Below are 19462 nucleotides of genomic sequence, written 5' to 3'. Positions count from 1 at the left end.
TTTATCCTTCCTATGATTAAATTTTTTTTTTTTTTTCATTTTTAAGGCCATGTTGCTAACAGTGGGGAAACATCAGGTGTTGTTTGCTTTTCTCATGTAGATTAGTCAGGATTTAATTTGCATGTTTTTATTTAAGAGCTTTGGAGAGCTGGGAGGTATTGATATTTCCATGATTTATGGTAAGGATGGTATCTTAGTTCAGAATTGCTGTATTGTACTGCAGTTTTCCCCCCTCTGCCCCTCTCCCCCTTTGAGACAGGACCACTCAGCACTGTCTCCCACAGGACAAAAATTATCGTGGGACCCATCAGTGCTGCTGAGCAGTGATGAGGCTCAGAGCCTTGGAGATGTTGGTTTACACAGGATACAAATGGCTTAGAGACTTTATAAGCCAATAGCTGTTCTTGTGCCAGGGCAAGGTTTTGCAAAGACCAGGTGTGAGGGATGTGACTCTTGATGTTTGGTCCGTGTGAGAGCTTCCCTTGGCTCTAGGTCTGAGCACTTCACACTAACCAGGAGCCTGGTGGTGGTGTTGCTGTCAGCAAAGCTGAGTGCCAGCATTTATCGTCTCTTTTAAAAATTGCTGTCTTCTATTTAGGAATTTCCTCAGGGTGCCAAATATAGATTCAACACAAGAAAAAAAGCCCCACAAGCTCAAAGCTCAACCCCAAAAGCTGCTCTGTTGCTAAGGAATAAAAATAGATGGTCACAAACAGGGTGCTGACGTGCCAAGTTGTGTCCCCATGACCGTGCAGCTGCATGTGCCAGGTCCCTGTCCCAGTGGCAGCACTGCCCAGGCTGCACACCTCAGGTTGGCAGCAGTGTCTATGAAGGACTGGCTGCTGCTTGCTTTAAGTAAGCAAGAGGAAGTAACTTTGTTTCCTAATCTTAGTCCCAAAGAGGTAAAAACTTCAGAGGGCTGCTGCCAGGAGATAGTAGTAGTACAGAAAAAAAAACTTTTTTGTGTGCTAATATCTATAATACAGCAATGTCTGTACTGGAGGAGTTCTGAGAGATGGGAAGATATTTTTGAACAAAAGCACCATTCCTTGGGAGATCCTGGGCTGTCACAGAATTGCTGGTCATTGATGGCATCAGGAGGATGAGTATTGGTGCCGCAGGAGCTGTGGCTGTGCCTTCACCTTCTCTCCAAATGCAAATCTTTCTCTGCACATCTCTGCAATAATTTATTAACCCATGTGGCTGGAGATGGGCAGTAGCTGAGCTGGGTGCAGAGGTGTGCAGAGGTGTAGACATGATTTATCTGGGCTGGAGAGCTGCTGTGGCCAGTGCCATCTTTTAATATGTGTGTGCATGCACATGCAATTCTTGGTTTTGTGGGGCCCTGCCTGCTTAGTCCTCAAGGTACTGCTTGCTGCATCAGCTCTAAACAATAAATCTCAACGACCCTGGAACACAATTTTAAAAATAATATTTTCAGATTTTGTATTTCTAGGTGAGCTGTTTGACTAACGTCCCTGCAGTAGCAGGAGCCTGGAGCAGAAAGCTTCTGCTAAGAGCTGCTTTTTTGTGTTTAAGGATTTGTTTTGGTGCCAAATTTACCCTGTGCAGTTTCTTGAATTGCAGCTGGTCCAAAGCTGAGATGAGGTTTTAACAGCGGATAGCTGCCCTAGAAGACTAACTGTACGTTTGCAGTGGTTTAGGGTAAATAAAAAGTACTGTAACCACCTGAAACTATAAGGGGAGCTGAAAATAGGCTGTGTGTTAATGTGTGAGCTAAAATGTAATCAAAGCATGGATACTGAAGAGACCTGTGATATCCTTATAAAAATCTTACTTGGGAGCCATCATATGATGTTGCTGTTATTGAGATACTCAAGATAGTAAACATACTTCTTTACAAAATTAAATTCTGTAACCCAGGCTATAAAGTCTAATTCTGCTGTCCCACCCTCAGTTTTTTTTTTTCCCCACATCTGGATTGGGTCCCTCCTGCAGCTGTCTGGAGCAGGCAGGGTTGGAAGCCTTCCCTTTGGAAACATCTTCTTAAGCCAGTCCTGAAGCTACACCCAAGTCTCTATTGTTTCTACTTTCTTCCCTCTCTGAACAATTTGTTTTTGTGAAACATCTGCTGCTCTGGCAGATACTCACAGTTAAAGCTGTACTGCAGTGTTTCTTTGCAGAAATGCAAAGAATGTTTCCTGCCAGATCAGTCCCTTGCCAGACAGGATGGTTGATCCCAGCTGAGGAGTTTCCATCAAATGAGACCATTTTTAGAGGGGAGAACTTCTTAGAGGGCATGTACAATGCTTGAGCTGGTGGTGTAGTTCCATTAGGAAGCTGAAGCATTGTGTGCATGAGCATGCCTGGTCCAGGTAAAACGTGCTTCCCATCTGGAAATAGGAGGTGGTAAGCTGAGGACCACTGGGGCAATAATTAGCCTAGGAATAGGTCAGAACTTATCACCCCAAACTTGGCTTAGTGGCAGACAGGGCCCCTGGTTTGGGACTCCAAGCTCATCCTTTGGAGGCAAAAGCCTGTAACACTCAACTGTATTCCTCCTATCCTGTAGCTTCATGTTCAAAAAGGTTGTCACTTCTAGATAAAAATCCTTCCCTTACAAGGTGTAACAGAGGCAGAAATCTTTCTGAAATGCAAACCTGCTGTGGCAAAGTGCTGCCTGTCCTATTGCGGTGGCCCGGGTGTGATGCCCAGCTCACATGTGGCTTACGTACGATGTTGCATGTGTGCTCATGAAGAGGGAGCTTCCAGCTGAAACACAGGGTCACTTCTTTCTTTCCTCGTGTAAGTTGAAAAATAACCACAATGAAGAAGTATTTTATCTCAACAATCCACCTCTGGAGTAGTAGGTTGCCCTTGAATTAGGGGGTATGCCTGAAAGTTTTGCCTGGGAGTGACAGCCACCTTCTTGAGGCACCAGGAAGAAGCTGCCCCTGTAACCCAGGTGCAGATGACTGACTGAAGATGGGTTGCTTGAACTTTGCAAATTAATGCCCTGATGAATTTGTGTTCGTTCCTGGATAAAGTTGCTCTAAGCAATTGTCCTGGGGAGGCTGTTTCACTGCACATGATGCTGTAACAAAATGTACCAGAGGAGCTGGTTAGGGATTGAGTTCCTCTCAGTGAAGTGTAATTGTAGAATCCTAGAGTGGCTTGGCTTGGAAGGGACCTGAAAGATCATCTGGTTCCATCTCCCCTGTTATGGGCAGGGAACCTTCCTCTAGATCAGATTACTCAGAGTCTCATGCAACCTGGCCTCAGACACTTCCAGGGATGATTTTCACTAGTCCCTTAGAACCCAAACTATTGTATGGATCTATGATTTTTTATCTTTCTTCTCTTCCTCTGCTGCTGGTATTGCTAATTTATTACTATTACAATATTTAAATTACATATTTACAATATATATATAGAATATATATTATATATTCAAATGCATATTATTTATATGTAGAAAATGTATTTTAGAATATATTTATATATTCTATATTTAGACTTCAGGTATGATATATCTGTCCTGAGCCAAAAGCTTTCTTTTTTTAGCTTTTTGATTGTTACTCCAGGACCCTGTTGATTTGGCACAGCCTAGGCTTCCCCAGTGGCATGGCAGAGGAGCATCATGCACAGGGCTGCATGGAGCCCAGAGCCCAAGCTGTGAGGTACCAAGCACAGCCCAGACCTCAGACACCTGAAAGTGCAGTTAGCTGAGGTTTAATTACTTACTACTTCTAATAGGTTTGATGGAGGAGTGATATAAATCCCAGTAAATCACAAGCTTACTTAAGCAGAAGTGAAGAGATGGAAATAACGGCTTATTTTTTCAATTAGAAAGCATTCTTGCTAAACAAAACCTTATTGGATTTTTTTTTGTTCATACCACAAACTGACACAATGAAAACAAGATGGTCATCAGCAATTAGACATATCACTGCAGTTAAAACTCAAGAAAATTTTCTTGGATAGTCTGGGTTATGAAAGTGTGTCTAAGGCACATATTCATATTTCACAAAACATTTATGATTATGTCACTGCTAAATGGCACAGTTACACTTGTGCTAATTCTGCACTTGCAACCCCATTTGAGTCATGATGTTCCTGTAAATACTTTCTTGAAATTCTTTGGTTATGATAGCTTTTCTCGTATATTCTCCTAAATGATGGTGTCAAGCTGTCTAATCTTCCAAGTTTTTAGCAGAACCTTGTCACCCAGTTTCAAAACTTTTCCACGTATGATCATGATGCCACTCAAACCCCTGCCAGCCCAGCAAACTAATGCATCAGGAGATTTCTTTGCTTTTTATGTGCTTGACATGCACAAGCCTTTATTGTACCCCAAGGATTTGTTTCTCCTCTGGCTTTGCCTCCCTATGGGTGGGCAGCCTGCACTTCACTGCTGGGGGTTGCACTGTCCCCAGAAACCTCATGGAGACACCTGGGGTTCAGCCTGATCCTGCACCTCGTTTCTAAAGACACAAAATCTCACATAAGTTGCTGATGGATTTCCCCATTTTAGTGGGCCAGGTCTTGGTGTGGGAGCTTTAGTTCACCCAGAGAGCTGGACTCAGTAAGCTTTCCTGGCTTTTCCATGCAAGATATGTTTCACTTACCTCTGGGCTGTAGTTTAAAAAATAATTTTGTTGGGTTTTTTCCCTCCTTTGGGAAGAGGCTGTTGTTTTTGAGTGGATGAAACAGCATTTTTTGGCTGGATTTCTGGCAGTGGAGTTTTTTCCACACTTGGAAGTCAGCCTGTCTGCTGTGCTGGCTGTAAATGCTGCAACACACAAAAACATGTTGCTGCAGGGTGTACAGCTTGGTGGTCGCAGGATGTGCTAAAATGTAGCCAAGACCAAGGGAGTGTTGCTTTGAGCATGCAGTATTGTCCCCATTCCCAGGCATGTTTTAAAAGATGTTTATAAATGCAAATGTTAATATTGCACCAACTTTTTTGCAGTGAAAACCCAGATTCTGACAGTAAATAGAGTGTCAGGCTGTTCTCATGCTTCTGAAGATGGTGTGTGTCCTGGGGGTGATGGTATGTGGTTTGCTCAGGCGCCATTGAGGCATTGTGGCTGTGCATCCCAGCACGTTTTTTGTTTAATCTTAAAGAAATTATTTTTCTGTTTATCATTTTGTAACTACTGCATGTACCTCATTATTCCTACATAACACAGAAATCTTGATTAGTTTATCTGTGTGAGGAGAATTATTATTAACAGTTCCATCCTCAGATGTGTGTGATGGAATATAACTTGCTGTCTGCATGTGGTATTTAGCGCTTCCATGGCCATTGCTAATGCTGACATGTACCAGTGTCTCTGGGTGAGACAACTTTCTCTCCAGGAGGTGAGGAAGTTAGATAAGGACACTGCAGCAGGCGAGCTCTGAGTTGCCTGATCTCTCACCCAGGGTCTTTGGTGGCACTGAGATCCCCCAGGAGGTGTCCAACCCAAACACATCTTTCCACTCCAACCAAAAAGGATTAATGATGTGTGTTAATGCAAAGTCCCCCAGAAGGTTTCACTCAGAAAGCCTGGACACAAAGCCCTTTCACAATCAGGAGATGCTTGGATTGTGTGAAAATCCAAAGATTGTTCCTGGTTGTGAGATCTGTACCCTCCAGAGTTAGGCCAAGCAGGCAGATGGAGAGGGCAGCCTGCAGGCTCTGATGTCCAGCCATGGGCTGGGGTAAGGCTGGGGTGTCTTGTGTTAAGTGGGAGCACCACAGCAGAGCATCCTGCTCTCTGGAGCTCTGGCTCCAGGCTCTTCTTTGGGATGATATTGGTGCTGGATTTACCTGCTTGTTCTGTGGGGGAGCAGCTGTAATTGCTGGTCAGTGGGTTCTTCTGTAGTACCTACACAAGCTCCTGGAGGCCAACTCATGTGTGAGCCATGACCTGAGCAAAGTAGTTCAATGAGCTGCAAATTTTCCCTGGTGGCAAAAGGGGTAAGTGTGTGCTCTGTATGGTCATTGATCCAAAACCTTTCAGCATCAGCTTGCCTTTTATTTACAGAAATATGTCTGTGGCATAAAACATACATCTGATACATGACCACTTGTACCTTCTCAATCTGCTTGGTTGGTGTAGGAGAAACCCCCTGAGTGAAGCATTGAGGAGCATGAATCTCTCTATGTAGCATAGGGCTGAGGTTTTCATAATCTGGGTTTTTTTTCCAGATGCACTTTTTAAAATGTGTCTAGACTTTTGAATGATCAGCAGCTCATCAGCCAATGTTGCACCATCCCATGTACTTGTGGTTTTGCCACCATCAGCGCAGAGGCATGACCCAGACTTTCTCGGGAATTAAGTCCCTCTTAATTTTTCTAATGTGAGTGGAAGTGAAATTAAATCCTGTGGAGATGAGGAGTGAGGAAGGTGGGCAAGGAAGCAGAGGGAATTGCAGCCTGCTCGTTTGCAGCGGGCACAAGCTGGACTCATGCTTGCTGAGTGCAGGAGCCTGCTTGGGTTGGCAGGTGCTTTGGGAACAAAAATATTTTATCCTAAGTTACATAACGCAGCAGCATGTCCAGACCTGAATTCCCTGCAATTTTCTGGCCTGCGAGGAATAATTTTCTGCTTGAAATATTAGCCTGAGCTTTGAATTTTGTTGCTCATATGGCATATGCAATCAGTGTAATATCTGTATACATAACTGCTGCTGTTTGAACTTGAGATGTTTGGGTAAATTTATTTTTGTTTATAGCTGTTGGGTGATGAAGAACAGAAAATACTTGTTTATTAAGAACTATATAAATACATCAAAACCTGCCTTGGGCTACTGCTTAAATCCAGCAGGTGAAAAGGCTGCAGATCCTTCTCTGTGCCTGATTGCAGCACCAGGCTGTGATGGGGTTTTGAGGGTGGGATAGACCTGAGGTGCAAATTATCAGCATTCCTGGCTTGATATGGTTTTAGTCTTAATCCTTAAATGGGGTGAAACCTTTGCAGCTGTGGATAGTTTGGTTTTTGTTCTGTTTTGTTTCTCATCCAGCTTGTTACTGGGTAGAAAACTGGCTGAATGGCTGAGCCCAGAGAGAGGTGGTGAATGCAGTTACATCCAGCTGGCAGCTGGTCCCAGGTGGTGTTCCCAGGGGCTCAGTTTTGGGGACACTCCTGTTTAGTGTCTTTATCAGTGACCTGGAGAGGGGATCAAGGGCACCCTCAGTCAAGTGGATCACATCAAGTGGAGTGGCAATGTCGATCTGCTGGATGCCAGGAAGGCTCTGCAGAGGGATCTGGACAGGCTGGATCTGATCCTCTGTATGAGGCTCAGCAAGGCAAAGTTGGGTCCTGCACTTGGATGACAGCAGCCCAGGCTGGGGGCAGAGTGGCTGGGAAGCTGCCCAGTGGATAAGGCAACAGCAGCTGAACATGAGCATGGGAAAAGCAGCCCACTTCCCTTTTCAGGTGTCTCCCTGGGAACAGGAACTTGTTTTTACAAGGGTGGGTGAGAGGAGGAGAGGTGAAAGTGCCTGGTTTCTGTGCTTTTGGTTTGGATGGATCTCGCCAGTCTTTTGGCTGAATTGGAATTAAAAAGTGAAGAATATTGAAAACTTGTATTGCACTGTCTCACCCAAGTAGAGAAACACTGAGGTTCTGGAGCATGTCCTGAGAAGGGCAGTGGAACTGATGAGGGGTCTGGAGCGCAAGTCTGATGAGGAATGGCTGAGGGAGCTGGGGGTGTTTAGTCTGGAGAAAAGGAGACTCAGGGGGACCTTCTCATTCTACAGCTGCCTGAAAGGAGGCTGTAGTGGAGTAGGAGTCAGTCTCCTCTCTCATGTGAAAAGCAATAGGATGAGAGGAAGCATCAAGTTGCATCAGGGGAGAATGAGGTTGGAATGAGGAAAAATTTCTTCACCAAAAGGGTGATGAAGCACTGGAACAGGCTGCCCGGGGAAGTGGTGGAGTCGCCACCCCTGGAAGTGTTTGAAAAACATGAAGATGTGTCAGTTAGGGAAATGCTTTAGTGGTGGACTTGGCAGTGTTGAACTCAATGAGCTTAGAGGTCTTTTCCAACCTTAATAATTCTATGAATCTGTGAAAACTAAGTCTAAAACACATCCTGCTGTCCTTCAGCTGCATTCCCACTGATGGACCACCTCTCCAGGTAGAATCAAAGCCCTGCTTCAATTTATCCCTCCTGACCTCTTGTTCTGTCCAGAGGGACCATGTGTGGGGTCTCATGATGGGGTGAAGCAGAGCAGTGACACAAATGAAATAAAGGCCCACAAAACTGATCCTGTGTGAGGCTGGCAGGAACCGCCCATGGAGGCTGGTTGGGATGCCAGCTGCATAAACTGCCTTGGGGAAAAACAGCTGTGAAACCAAATTTTCGGCCCTGCTGCCAGCCTTGGACTCTACTCCTGCTTCATCTCATGACAGGACATGTCTCTGTGCTGTAGTGTTTGTGATTTAAATGAGTGTGGTGAGGGGTGGCTGAGGCAAGGACTGGCATCCCATCTCCTGCCCTCACTGCAGGGTCTTGTCTCCTTCAGAGGGTGGGACAGGCAGCTGCATCCTGAACACTTGAAACCACTGCAGGGATGTGAGGCAGAGCCTTGTACCTACAAACACAAGAAAAGAAAGGGGAAGAAAAAACCCAAACCCACACCAAAAATCCAAGAAAACAAAAACAAATAGAGAAGTTGTGCTCTGCATTTGTTTTGGGTTTTTTTCAAGCTTATAATGCAATGTGCTGTCTTGCTGAGATGCACATTCCCCAGCTGTGGTAAGTGGGGTAGAGGGTGAGACACATCTCTGGGGAGAGGGGAGGGTGTTGTGAGCCTGAGTCAGCAGCAAAGGTCACTTGGCTGCAAGGCTTGGCGTGCAGCAGGAGGAGAGGGTTTCATGACGGGGCCAGGGCAGTGTTTGTGTGTCCAGCACTGGCAGCGTGTGCGCTCAGAGGGAGGAGCACCCGCTGGGGTGACAGGGTGGCATGGGCAGCTCCACCTGCCCACTCTGCCTCACAAAGCCCTGCTCACTCTTCCTTGCTGCCTCCTTTGCTTTCTCCCTTCCCATGCCCTGACTTCTCGTATCTCTTCAGTTCTGGCATTTAATCTCATCATTGCATGATTTGTTTTATGGTCTTGGCTCATCTTTCAGTTCCTTTTGGGGTCATTATCACATATGATTAGTCCTAGAGCCTAATGAAAGGGATCAGACATAACTCCAGGGTATATCTGAGCCATTTAGCATTTCTGACCTCAAAGATCTGCAGAGAAAGTTTATTTTTAAGCTTCCTAAGAAGATAAAGTTGAATTTTGGATTGTTTAGGGTGCAAGTAATGGAAGTGAAATCTCTCTGGGTGGAGCATGCCCTCTGGGGTATGAAGGATCCCAGGAATGATTATGCAGTGCTGCATGAGTATCATTAGTCTTGAAATAGACTTTTGGTGGATGATCATGTTTTTGTACATGGCAGAAGCTAGTGTGAAACCTTGAAACCTTATGTTAGCTTTTAGTCTTCATTTAAGAGAACTGTCAATGGGTGTTTAATACTGCTTTTGTTATCCAGTCTCACTCTGGGAAAGCCAGTCACGAAGATATGGAATGATTGTAGCAAAGTAAGAACCCCAGAAAATAAAAAAGGGCGCATTTTTTGGGCTGTTTTTTAAGGTCCCGTTCTTTCACTCTCCTAAGAGAGGAAGGATCTGCAAGGACTTGTGTGTTGGAGCAAGGTGAAGTCAGAGCATCCTCAGGACACCTCCAGCTGCTGCTGTTTGGTGGCACTGTGCTGCACTGTGTCCCTGACCCGGGTGAAGTGACACGTCTGTGCAGTGACTCAGCTGTGTTCCTACTAACCATCTGCTGATGTGATGCAGCTCATTAGTCACTAATTGGTGTGGTTACCCTTTTTTTGGGCTGTTGGAAAGGCCAAGGGCCACATAGATGTGAAGCAGCTGAGTCAGTCTTCTACCCCTTTTGCCCTCAGGTCCAGCAGACTCTTGGTGGTGGCTGGAGAGCTGTTTCAATGTTCTCTGCCAGGCAGAAACAGACTGTCTCAGCTTTATCTTGTACTCTCTGATTGTTTGACTATAAGCCTCTCACAGCAGTTTGGTGGGACTGTGGCTGGAGCCTTCTGGTGTGTGTCACAGTGAACCTCCAAAGGAAGGACCTTTGGAGGCAGTGGGAGGCAGCACCCTGACTTTGGACTGACCATGAGAAGCTGGTTTCTCCCAGCCTGCATTTCCTCCCTTTGTCAGCTCTGTAAAAATCCTCTAAGCAATCTGGGGATTTACTGAGGATAGCACTTCTGTAATACATTTTCCCCCCATTCCCCACCCATCTGCCCTGTACTTCTGCTGCACTTACCATCCTTGACTCTATCACCTCATTCTTTACCTTATCTATAGGTACTGGTGGGTTAGGTACTGATGTTTTGGTTTTGCCTTACATGGTATCTGAACTGACGGTGTGTAAATCTGTCCCTTTCTTGATATCTTGAGGGCAGGTCTTTGATGCTGTGTGTAATACCTAGATCCTCCTGGACACAGCTGGATTTGGACACTGTCCTCTGCTTTCTTGTCTCTGGGTTTTTCTCTCTGCCTAAAATCTCCACCTGAATCTCTTCTGGCTGTTGTTGCTTTCCTGGGAGGTTACAGACCCCTTTTCTGGGCCCCGTGTTGGCAGCACCCTTGGGAGCCCTGGAGATGGAGGTGTGGGTGCTCATCCCTCATGACTTGCTCAGCTGCAGCAAATGCATTTGTCAGCAGCTCAGCTCTGCATTTGTCTCTTTGGTCCTCCCCATGCTGTCAGTGGCATAGGAAGCCACATGGATCTTCCCCCATGCAGGCAACCCTGCCCATCTCCTGTGACATTGCTGAAATATCAGTCTCTGCATCCTGCCAAGGAGCTTGGATTTGGGGCATGGAGTGTGCTGGATAATTCCTAAGCTCCTCTCTGTTCACTTCCCATTTGAGCAATCTGAAGATTCCTCACAAAACTAAAGAAAATTATCAGACCAGTAATATTCCTAACAGCATCTATTATTTATTTTCTTCTAAAAACCTCTTGTACTTCAGCTAAACTGTTGCCCCACTTTTCACTACACTTTTAGAACATGAGCTCTTTCTGTTTTTAAGGCAAGCAAATGCTGCTCTTGTTTTAAAATGAAGTCCCCTACCTGTTCTGCCCTCATGTGTGCCCAAGCCCTGCTCTGTTTGCACCGTGTGCTCCTGGAGTTGCTCATGGTAGGATTTGGGATATTTCCCTCACAGGAGTCAGTTACATGATCCCCTCAGACAATGTGATAAAGTCCATGCTGTCCTTTAGGGCTGCTGTAGTTAAAAGCAAAACAAACATTTGGGAACATCTAGGAATCAGTGTCTCAGGTTTGTGGAGCACTGCTTGGAAAGCAGAAACCAGCATCCCTGACTTGTGGGCAGCCAGGTGAGACTGCATGAGAACCAGAATGGGGCCAAGGTTTCAGAGCAGCTGACTTTGACTACGTGGATGCCCCAGCTCAGAGTGAAAAATGTTCTTCTCCCTTATCAAGGATCCCTGTGCATGCCAAGAGACCTTTGTCCTGAATATTTGGAGTAATAAAGTTCAGCTGGGATAAAAGGGCATGTCCCCACTGGCTTGGTTCACACAGTGTTGTGCTCTCTGTCTCTCTCGCAGCTGCGTAAATGAGTATGGAAGATTATGATTTCCTCTTCAAAATTGTTTTAATCGGCAACGCCGGGGTGGGGAAGACCTGCTTAGTCCGTCGCTTCACTCAGGTAAGGCTGGCTGCCTCTTGGACTGTAGAGTGTTGGGATGGGGACAGCACTGGCATGGGAGCATGGAGCCTGTGGCTCTGCACTGAGGGCTCTGCCAGTGTCACATCTCCAAAGCGTTTTGCTGCTCACACCCTTGGTGCATGCATCACATACTGGCACAAGCAGTGCATCTGTACCTAATGCTGCACCTGGCCTTGTTCTGGAGTTTGTGTTGGAGAAACCTCATTCCTCTCTGAAGGTAGAAAGTCCCCCCTGAAAGCCACTGGGACATCTCCTCCTGTTTTGGTGGTGTTCTGGACCAGTTATAAGACCAACACATTTCCTGGTCTCCTCTCCAACCTTTGCCACACAAAGTGCTCCCTGTTATTTGTCATTACTAAAGAAATAATCTGGGTCCTGAGCTGTCAGTCCAGTGTCCTTTGTTGTGACAGAATAGCCTCTGTGATCCAGGGCAAGGGAAGACTTTGCATGATGCATAATAAAGCACAAGTTGTGGGGTTTTGGACTCTCCACCAGGAATTGTCAGCAATTTTACCCTTCGCTGTTAATTTTAGTTCTGAAGCTATAGTGATTTTAGATGCTCTCCAAAAACATGTGGCAGCCAGTGGCAATAAAGCTAGTCATACCCAAAAGGTCTACAGCAAAAATCTTTGGCAACTTCTGCTGCTTGTTCTTTGGCAGCACAGCTGCTGTAGGGGATGGATGTGCCCCAAAACCAACATGACTTGGTGGGCCAGAAATCAAAAAGCTCTCATTTGGTTTGCTGCTGCTCTTTTCTGATGGTGCTGCAATCAAATACCACCAGCATTGTGCTGTCCCTTGCCATTGCTGTGGCACTGGTGATGGCTGGCACTACTGTGCTTTGCTCCTGAAATGTGACTCCATTGTTGAGAGCTGCCAGAAATGCCTATTGGTGCCACAGGGTGCTGTGGAGGGAGAAGGGAAGGCATGAGGTTGCAAATGCATCTCATCCCACACAGATGTTCACACATCTTTCAGTGCATTGGGAAGTAGGGTGGAGGGTCCTCACACTTTCCCTGCTCCTTCCAACTGTACAGAAGAGCTTTCCCTCCTCTATTTTATCCTCCTTTTCTTTTCCTGTGCTCCTACTTCTGAAGTTGATGACTTGCTGCATAATTAGGAATGTATAAGGCAGGGAAAACACAGTTTAAATTTATGGTAACCTTCATGCTGGGGAAATGTCACATTCTAAATGTGATGGAAGTCTCATGGGAAAGGGACATTGGATGAATAGTTTTGAAGATGGAAAAGGGTGAGGATTGGCACCCAGTGAGACTTTTGTCTTGCTCTAGAAATAAGTTTAATCAAACTCTTGTTTTCTTCCAGGGGCTTTTCCCACCAGGGCAAGGAGCCACGATTGGGGTTGACTTTATGATTAAAACTGTGGAGATAAACGGTGAAAAAGTAAAGGTAGGAGCCTGATGATTTAAAATCTAAATTCATGTGGCTGTACGATAGCTGAGGTTTCTTGCTGCAGCCCTTCCTCCGCTGGAAGGCACTCAGGGAATGTCAGGGCTGCCTGGCATGGCTTGGGCAATGCAGGGTCTAACAATCTGTGTGCCCCTCTCCACCATTACTATCAGGATTGTAAAAGTGAACCTGCTGGAGGGGAGAAAATGGAACAGGGAGACCTTGCAAAACTGCTGTCTTTGCTTAGGAGACAGCAAGGTCATGCCTAGCTTGAGGAAGCCCAAAGAAGCATTTCAATGCAGCCTCTGCTCACTGTGTTTCTGACAAGCAGAAATTTGTTGCAGAAATTCCCACTGGGATGTGCTTGAGGAAAGTCTTCTCCTGTGAGCTCCCAAGATGGCCACTGGGGAGAACAGACATCTGGACTTGTGTGGTTCTGCACAACGGAGGCTCATCTTCCACTTCTGCCAAGTTATGGATTTGGGAGAAGCAGAGCCAATCACAGTACTTGTGTTTCAGCAAACAGGTTGACTGCAAAGGGCAAAGTTCTCCATATTTTTAACTCTTTCACCCTCTAAAATAGCATGGAAGCCACTTCTGGGAAACTGTCCTTGTCCTGAGCTGACTCCCAAACTGAGCCTGAGCATCACTTGGCAGAGAGCTGCTTTGCCTGGGCCAAAACACACAAAGCATGGGATTGGAGACCCATCTCATGCTTTAATGGGGTCCATGGTTGAGTTCCAGAGCCCCAAAATGTTGGCTGCTACCACTTTGTTTGCTAGTAGAGGTTTCACTTGAGCTGCTATGGTATTTGAGATGAGAAAAAAGTAGTTATTTGAGCCTCTAAGGTCAAGGTGTCCATGGTCCCTGAGCTGCTCCTGGATTTACTCTGCCTGCAGGAAATTCAGGGGCATCAAAGTGAAAACCAGAAGTTTTCCCCTTGCTGTCTTCATCAAATGCAATAGTGAGCAAATGCAAGAGTGGCACCAGTGTGACAGTGGCTGGGTGTGACGCTGAGACCTGTTTTTAAGCTTGTGTAAGTTATGGGATGGAAACAGTGGACTTGGGCAGATTTTCAGCCCTGGTTTTTTTTAGACCTGTACCACAGCACCACAGAGGTGTTTAAGATGAAAATGAGGTGTTGTGTTGTTAAGTTTAGGATGTATTTTGAGAGCTGTGGTCATGCCAGCAAGCTGTGACTCTGCTGCATGTGGAGCTTACAAACCTATGGGAAGTGGTGGTGCTTCTCCAGGAGACCTTCCCACCTGAGCAGGTGAAGGACAAGGGGTGGAAAATCCTTCGTCTGATCAAGACCAACTTTATACTTAGCATGTGGCTGTGCAAATGGGCCAGAGAAGCAGAGAGCATCATGTGTAGCCCGGGTGGTGCTGATACTCAGCTTGCTGGTTATGATGCTCATTAGCAGGGCTGGCCAGGACATGAATGCTGCTTGTCCCAAGCTCTTCAGAGAGCAGAGATGCTTCTTGCAGCCAAGAGCAGCTCCAGTGAAGCAACTCAAGGATCTGAGCTGGTAAAGGGTGTGATCCCTGTACTGGAGGTGGAATTTGTTCTGTCTTGTATACATAGTTTAAATCAGTGGCCTCGAGACTGTCCTGGTCATTGGAGGGAGAAAAGCAGTCCTAGGGGACATGAATCCCATCCACTTCAGATACCTCTCCTTTTCAAGCATCTGGCTCTCTGTCAAATTCTGCTGGAGCTTTAGAACATCACTTGTATATGAGCTCTGGGGTTTGTACTGGTGAACTTACCCTCAGGATTTGTCTGTGTTTGAAGTGTTGCTCCTGTCACATAATCCTGTTTTAAGACTAATTTGGACTGAAGGTGCAAAGTTCTTAAGAGAATATTGGAAGCAGTTGTGCCAGTATGAGCTGTCTCAGGGGCAAGGATGGTTCAGGGGAGCTCTACAAGCTAAATGAAAAGTCTCTGCTGCCCTGCAAATGTCTGATGAATGCACAAGTGTCCTTTCTGCATCACCTTGGGGCAGGATTGTGTGTCACAGGGCCTTGGCAAGTGCTAGCTGGGGTATCTGCTGTGTTTCACATGGCCAATACTGGGTTCTAAGGTCCCTGTCCTGCCCCCACCAGTGCAGTAAGTTGGAGTTGCTGGAGCTGTTTCAGTGACCAAGCCTTGGTGGGAACTTAGTGTGATACATTTGGGCATTGGAATGAGCCCTCTGGCATCTGGAAGGCAAACAGATTTCTTTCAGTGGTCTTGTAGCTGAAACTTTTTGAGTAAGCAGTGCTTGTGAGAATGAACATTTAATGAGAGGGGAAAGCAGGAATGAGTCAGAACAGAGCTGCTCCGGCTGTTAGCCATTTAGCAGTGCCCAAGCTATGACTCTTGCCTCTGTACTGGGCAGCCTCCCCTGCATGTCTGCTGGGATCCAGAATGAGGGAGCAGAGCTGTTTACCAAAGAGTTTTGAGACTTGAAAATAAATTATGGATTTCTGGGAGAAAATACTTTCCAGCTTTCAAAATAGCATTATAAAGTCAGTGGAGAGGGACTCGCTAGTATGAAAGCTGTGTGCAAGCTTTTCCAGATATGAGCAGCTACCAAAGCTCACTGCCCAGTGAGCTGGGAGAGCGCTGTGCAGTTCTGGGGGGATTTTGATCTGCCTGGCTTCTTCCAGTAAACTCCAAAAATATGTGCAGCACTTGTAGCAAGAGGGCCCACAAATTGAAGCAAAGCAGATAGCAGTTACCATGCTGGTCAAAGCTAAGCATCCTCGGTGCTGTGAGCAGAAGGCTGTGCTATCTGGGCTTGGTGGAAAGCTAAATGTGTGTGCAAATGTTGGGAGGGCAGGAAGCATCAGCTGACACCAAGAAAATAAACATCTATGTTTTCTGCAGGCTGAGTCAGACACTGTCCTTTGGTTATTCTGGGGGAAAAAAAAATTGTACAAATAAAATAGTTGCTGTGAAATATTTTATTTGACAGAAATGACCAGTGAGGGAAAGTGTGAGGCATGCATTTTGGGTGCAGGAAGAGTTTATCAGTGGCTGTAAGACTGGGGGCTCTTCCCTGCCTTCTGCACCCAGCTCACAGGTAAACTCAGGTCTGCTCTCCCCAGATCCCACAATCTCTTCTGCTTTCAGTGTTCATTGGATTAAAGCAGTGGAAGAACATATTCACATCAAGTTTTTATCAATTAAGAGATCTTCTCAATAAAGGCAGAATATATATAAGCCGGAGTTAGCCAGCAGACAGTGATTAAATGTTTTTCCTGGGAAACAGCTGAATAACAACAGAATTACCTGTATCTTTCCATCTGCCAGAGTTTGGAGGCTGGTTTGTTTTAACAAGGACTCATTCATTATCTGGTTTTCATGTGCAAGTAATTTCACTTTTGGTTTTGTGTGTTACTTTACAGATACCAGGTTCAGCCATTTAAGTATGACTATGCCTAGAGATAAAAGCACAAAGGTGCCCAGGAGCTGTAAGCCAGCCACAATTACTTTCTCTGCAAAAAAGTGTTGGTTTTGTTTTTTTTTTTTCCAAAATTATACCCCACATCTAAAAGCTGCTATTGGGAGCTCTCATTTCAAACTAACATATTTATGATGAGTGGCTGGCATAGCTCAGCTTTGGAACTGGGCAAGAATAAGGTTTTCTCTGTACAGGCTGCTGAATATATGGAAAATATCTCAAATGCTTTACCTTTTTCTTCCCAAAATACACAGGATTTTGGCTGGAAATCATCTTTCCACATATTTAATTCCAGGGAGAGATGCTTTAAAAAAATAAAAGCTGAAGCAGAGAAATATTCTTTTATCTTGAAATTACGTTAATCGTGGATGTTTTTCTTAGACTTCCTTTTTGAAGAATTGAGGTTTTGATGACCCACTAAAAACTATCAGATGGTCAAAATATAAAATCAGTGTAAGTGTAGTTTCTGTTGGGAAATGTAGGCTTTGTGGATTCAGAGGGTTTGGCAAACATTCTTGAGTTCTTTGGTGGTGAGACACAGAAACAGGCTATCCAGAGAAGCTGTGGATGCCCCATCTCTGGAAGTGTTCAAGGCCAGGCTGAACAGGGCTTTGAGCAACCTGGTCTGGTGGAAGGTGTCCCTGCCCATGGCAGAGGGGTTGGAGCTGGATGGTCCCTTCCAACTCAAACCATTTTGGGATTCTGTGATGTAGCCAATTCTGCATGTTGGGAAGGCAAACCGTGAGCAGCTGGATGAGATGGCTGAAGCTGTAGAGAGGAAATGTGTTCCAAACTTTAGATAAGCTTTCAGCTGAGCTCCTTGTTCAATGCTGTGCTTTTCACCCATCACTGCATTGTCTCCAGATAACTGCAACCAGCTCCATGAGCTAGAGGAGAGGCATTCTTATTCCTTCTTGGGAATGGAAGCTGCTGTTGTTAAACTTCAGGGGTGGGAGAAGTTAATGTCTCCCTCTAGCCCCTCCAGGCTGGCAGCTCTGCCCACTGCAGAGGGAGATGCTGGAAGTTGCATGGAACCGTGACAGACCCGCAGCTTCCAGGGCTGTCGGCCGCAGTGCCAGCTGACTTTGTGCCTTGCATTTCAATCCACAAGTGCAGGAACACAAACAAGCAATGCTGGGGGAGGGGAAGCCAAAGGGAGAAGAGCAAAGTGCTTTCCCAGCATTGGTTTTGCCCTGAAGGGGATTTTTTAGGTCAAAATGGTGCTGCTATCAAATAAAAAAAATTAAATAACTTTTTTTTTTTCCTCCTTTTTCCACCCTTCCTTGCTGTGGCCAAAGCTGCAGATCTGGGACACGGCGGGCCAGGAACGGTTCCGGTCCATCACGCAGAGCTACTACCGCAGCGCCAACGCGCTGATCCTGACCTACGACATCACCTGCGAGGAGTCCTTCCGCTGCCTGCCCGAGTGGCTGCGTGAGATCGAGCAGTACGCCAGCAACAAGGTCATCACCGTGCTCGTGGGTAAGCCATGAGGCCCCGGGGGCTGCCTCTGCAGCCTGTGCTTGCACCATTCCTTCTGCAAATGGCCCCAGGACACTCCAAGGGGTGTTCAGGATGCCACCCCGTGAAGGGTGGTCCTGGTTGGGGTCTGAGGCTGTTGCATGCAGAGAGGGATGCTTCCCACCGTAGGGACTGACATGTAGATGGTGCAGCTACCACCGAGCTAAGGATGGAGCAGTTCCCCTTGTGACTCCCAAGCCCAGATCTCCACAAATAAGTGAGGACCTGCTCGAGCTGGTGATGCCTAAGATCCGATAGAAAAGAGGGCGTTCCCTTTTTGCAGGGGACTTTTATGCCCGAGGGAATGGGGGCAGAAGAATAGGACCGCAGCCAATGGGATACCACTGAGGAGGGGCGAGGGTAACCAGGGGCCAGACCACCAGGGGGTATAAGGCACAGGGGTGGATGAGGGAGAGACCATGGGATGGGAGAAGGGAAATAACAATCTACGTGACATAACATATTCAGTGCAAATTTCAAATCACCCAGTGCAAAACAACAACTAAATAAACTATTTAGTGCAATACAGCAGTGATGCTGTACTCCACTGGTGTGGGACAACCAGTCCTGTCTCAAGTGGTCAGGATCTGGGAACAGCATCAGGACATGGCGGTTGTGTGGGTGACAGCATTCATAGGTGGGGCAGTGCTGCTGGAAAACTGGATGTTCTTGCATGGATTTTAGGGAGACTAAAAATAAACAACAGAATGTTATATTAATCTGTAGAGCTTCAACTCAAGGCAAAACAGACCTCAGGCCATCTGTCTGCTACAGGCAAGGGGAAGGTTATTTTGCCTACCAGTGCTTTTCCATGCTCTGCTTGCAGCATCTGATAGTTGGGACGTGGCTTTTAAAGGTCCAAGAATATATAAAGAACAGTGGAAAAATAACTTGGGGAAAGCTAAGAAGTTTCATGCTACAGTGTCACCTTTAATAGTTTGCTATTTAAATGAAAAAATCTAGGTCATTGTAAGAGGTGTCTAAAAGTGTATTTTAGAGGGGAAAAAAAAGTCTTTCGGTTTAACATGCCCAGGTGCTACTTCAAGTGAGCTATGGGGTTTATAGAGCTTCCATACAAGAAACTCATACTCCATGAGTATGGCCCGGGTAGAAATGGTGCAGAAATAATTAATAAATTACTAACAAATGTACATTAATTTTTTTCAGTGAACATTAAGGTAATTGATAGCATCTACAGCACAGCATATAAATCATATTTTAGTCATAACATACCCTTTGAAGATGGTGACACCCATAAATCACTTGTGTTGGGTAATAATCTGTTCAGAAGGGTAACTTCAGTGCAGGTAGGAGTGGGCCAGGAGAGGTTTCCTCCTGAGCCTGCTGAGTCTGTGGACAGAG

At 45.9% G+C, this 19462-nt stretch overlaps 1 protein-coding gene across 6 annotated transcripts in view; it reads left to right on the top strand.

Moving 5' to 3' along the window:
- RAB30 (RAB30, member RAS oncogene family) overlaps nucleotides 1-19462 on the top strand; it is a 40829-nt gene that overhangs the window by 19529 nt on the left and 1838 nt on the right. For all 6 annotated transcript variants that reach the window (XM_030946279.1, XM_030946251.1, XM_030946298.1 and 3 more), the window contains 3 exons: nucleotides 11600-11700; nucleotides 13048-13131; nucleotides 17878-18061. In XM_030946279.1, coding sequence (XP_030802139.1) covers nucleotides 11608-11700; nucleotides 13048-13131; nucleotides 17878-18061 — 361 coding nt within the window. In that variant the 5' untranslated portion in view covers nucleotides 11600-11607. The remainder of the gene's footprint in view (nucleotides 1-11599; nucleotides 11701-13047; nucleotides 13132-17877; nucleotides 18062-19462) is intronic.

The sequence above is a fragment of the Camarhynchus parvulus genome, chromosome 1 (assembly GCF_901933205.1).
Source record: "Camarhynchus parvulus chromosome 1, STF_HiC, whole genome shotgun sequence".
Classification (NCBI taxonomy): Eukaryota; Metazoa; Chordata; class Aves; order Passeriformes; family Thraupidae; genus Camarhynchus; species Camarhynchus parvulus.
The sequence above is the reverse complement of the archived record's forward strand: the minus strand, read 5'-3'. Positions and strand labels throughout refer to the sequence as shown.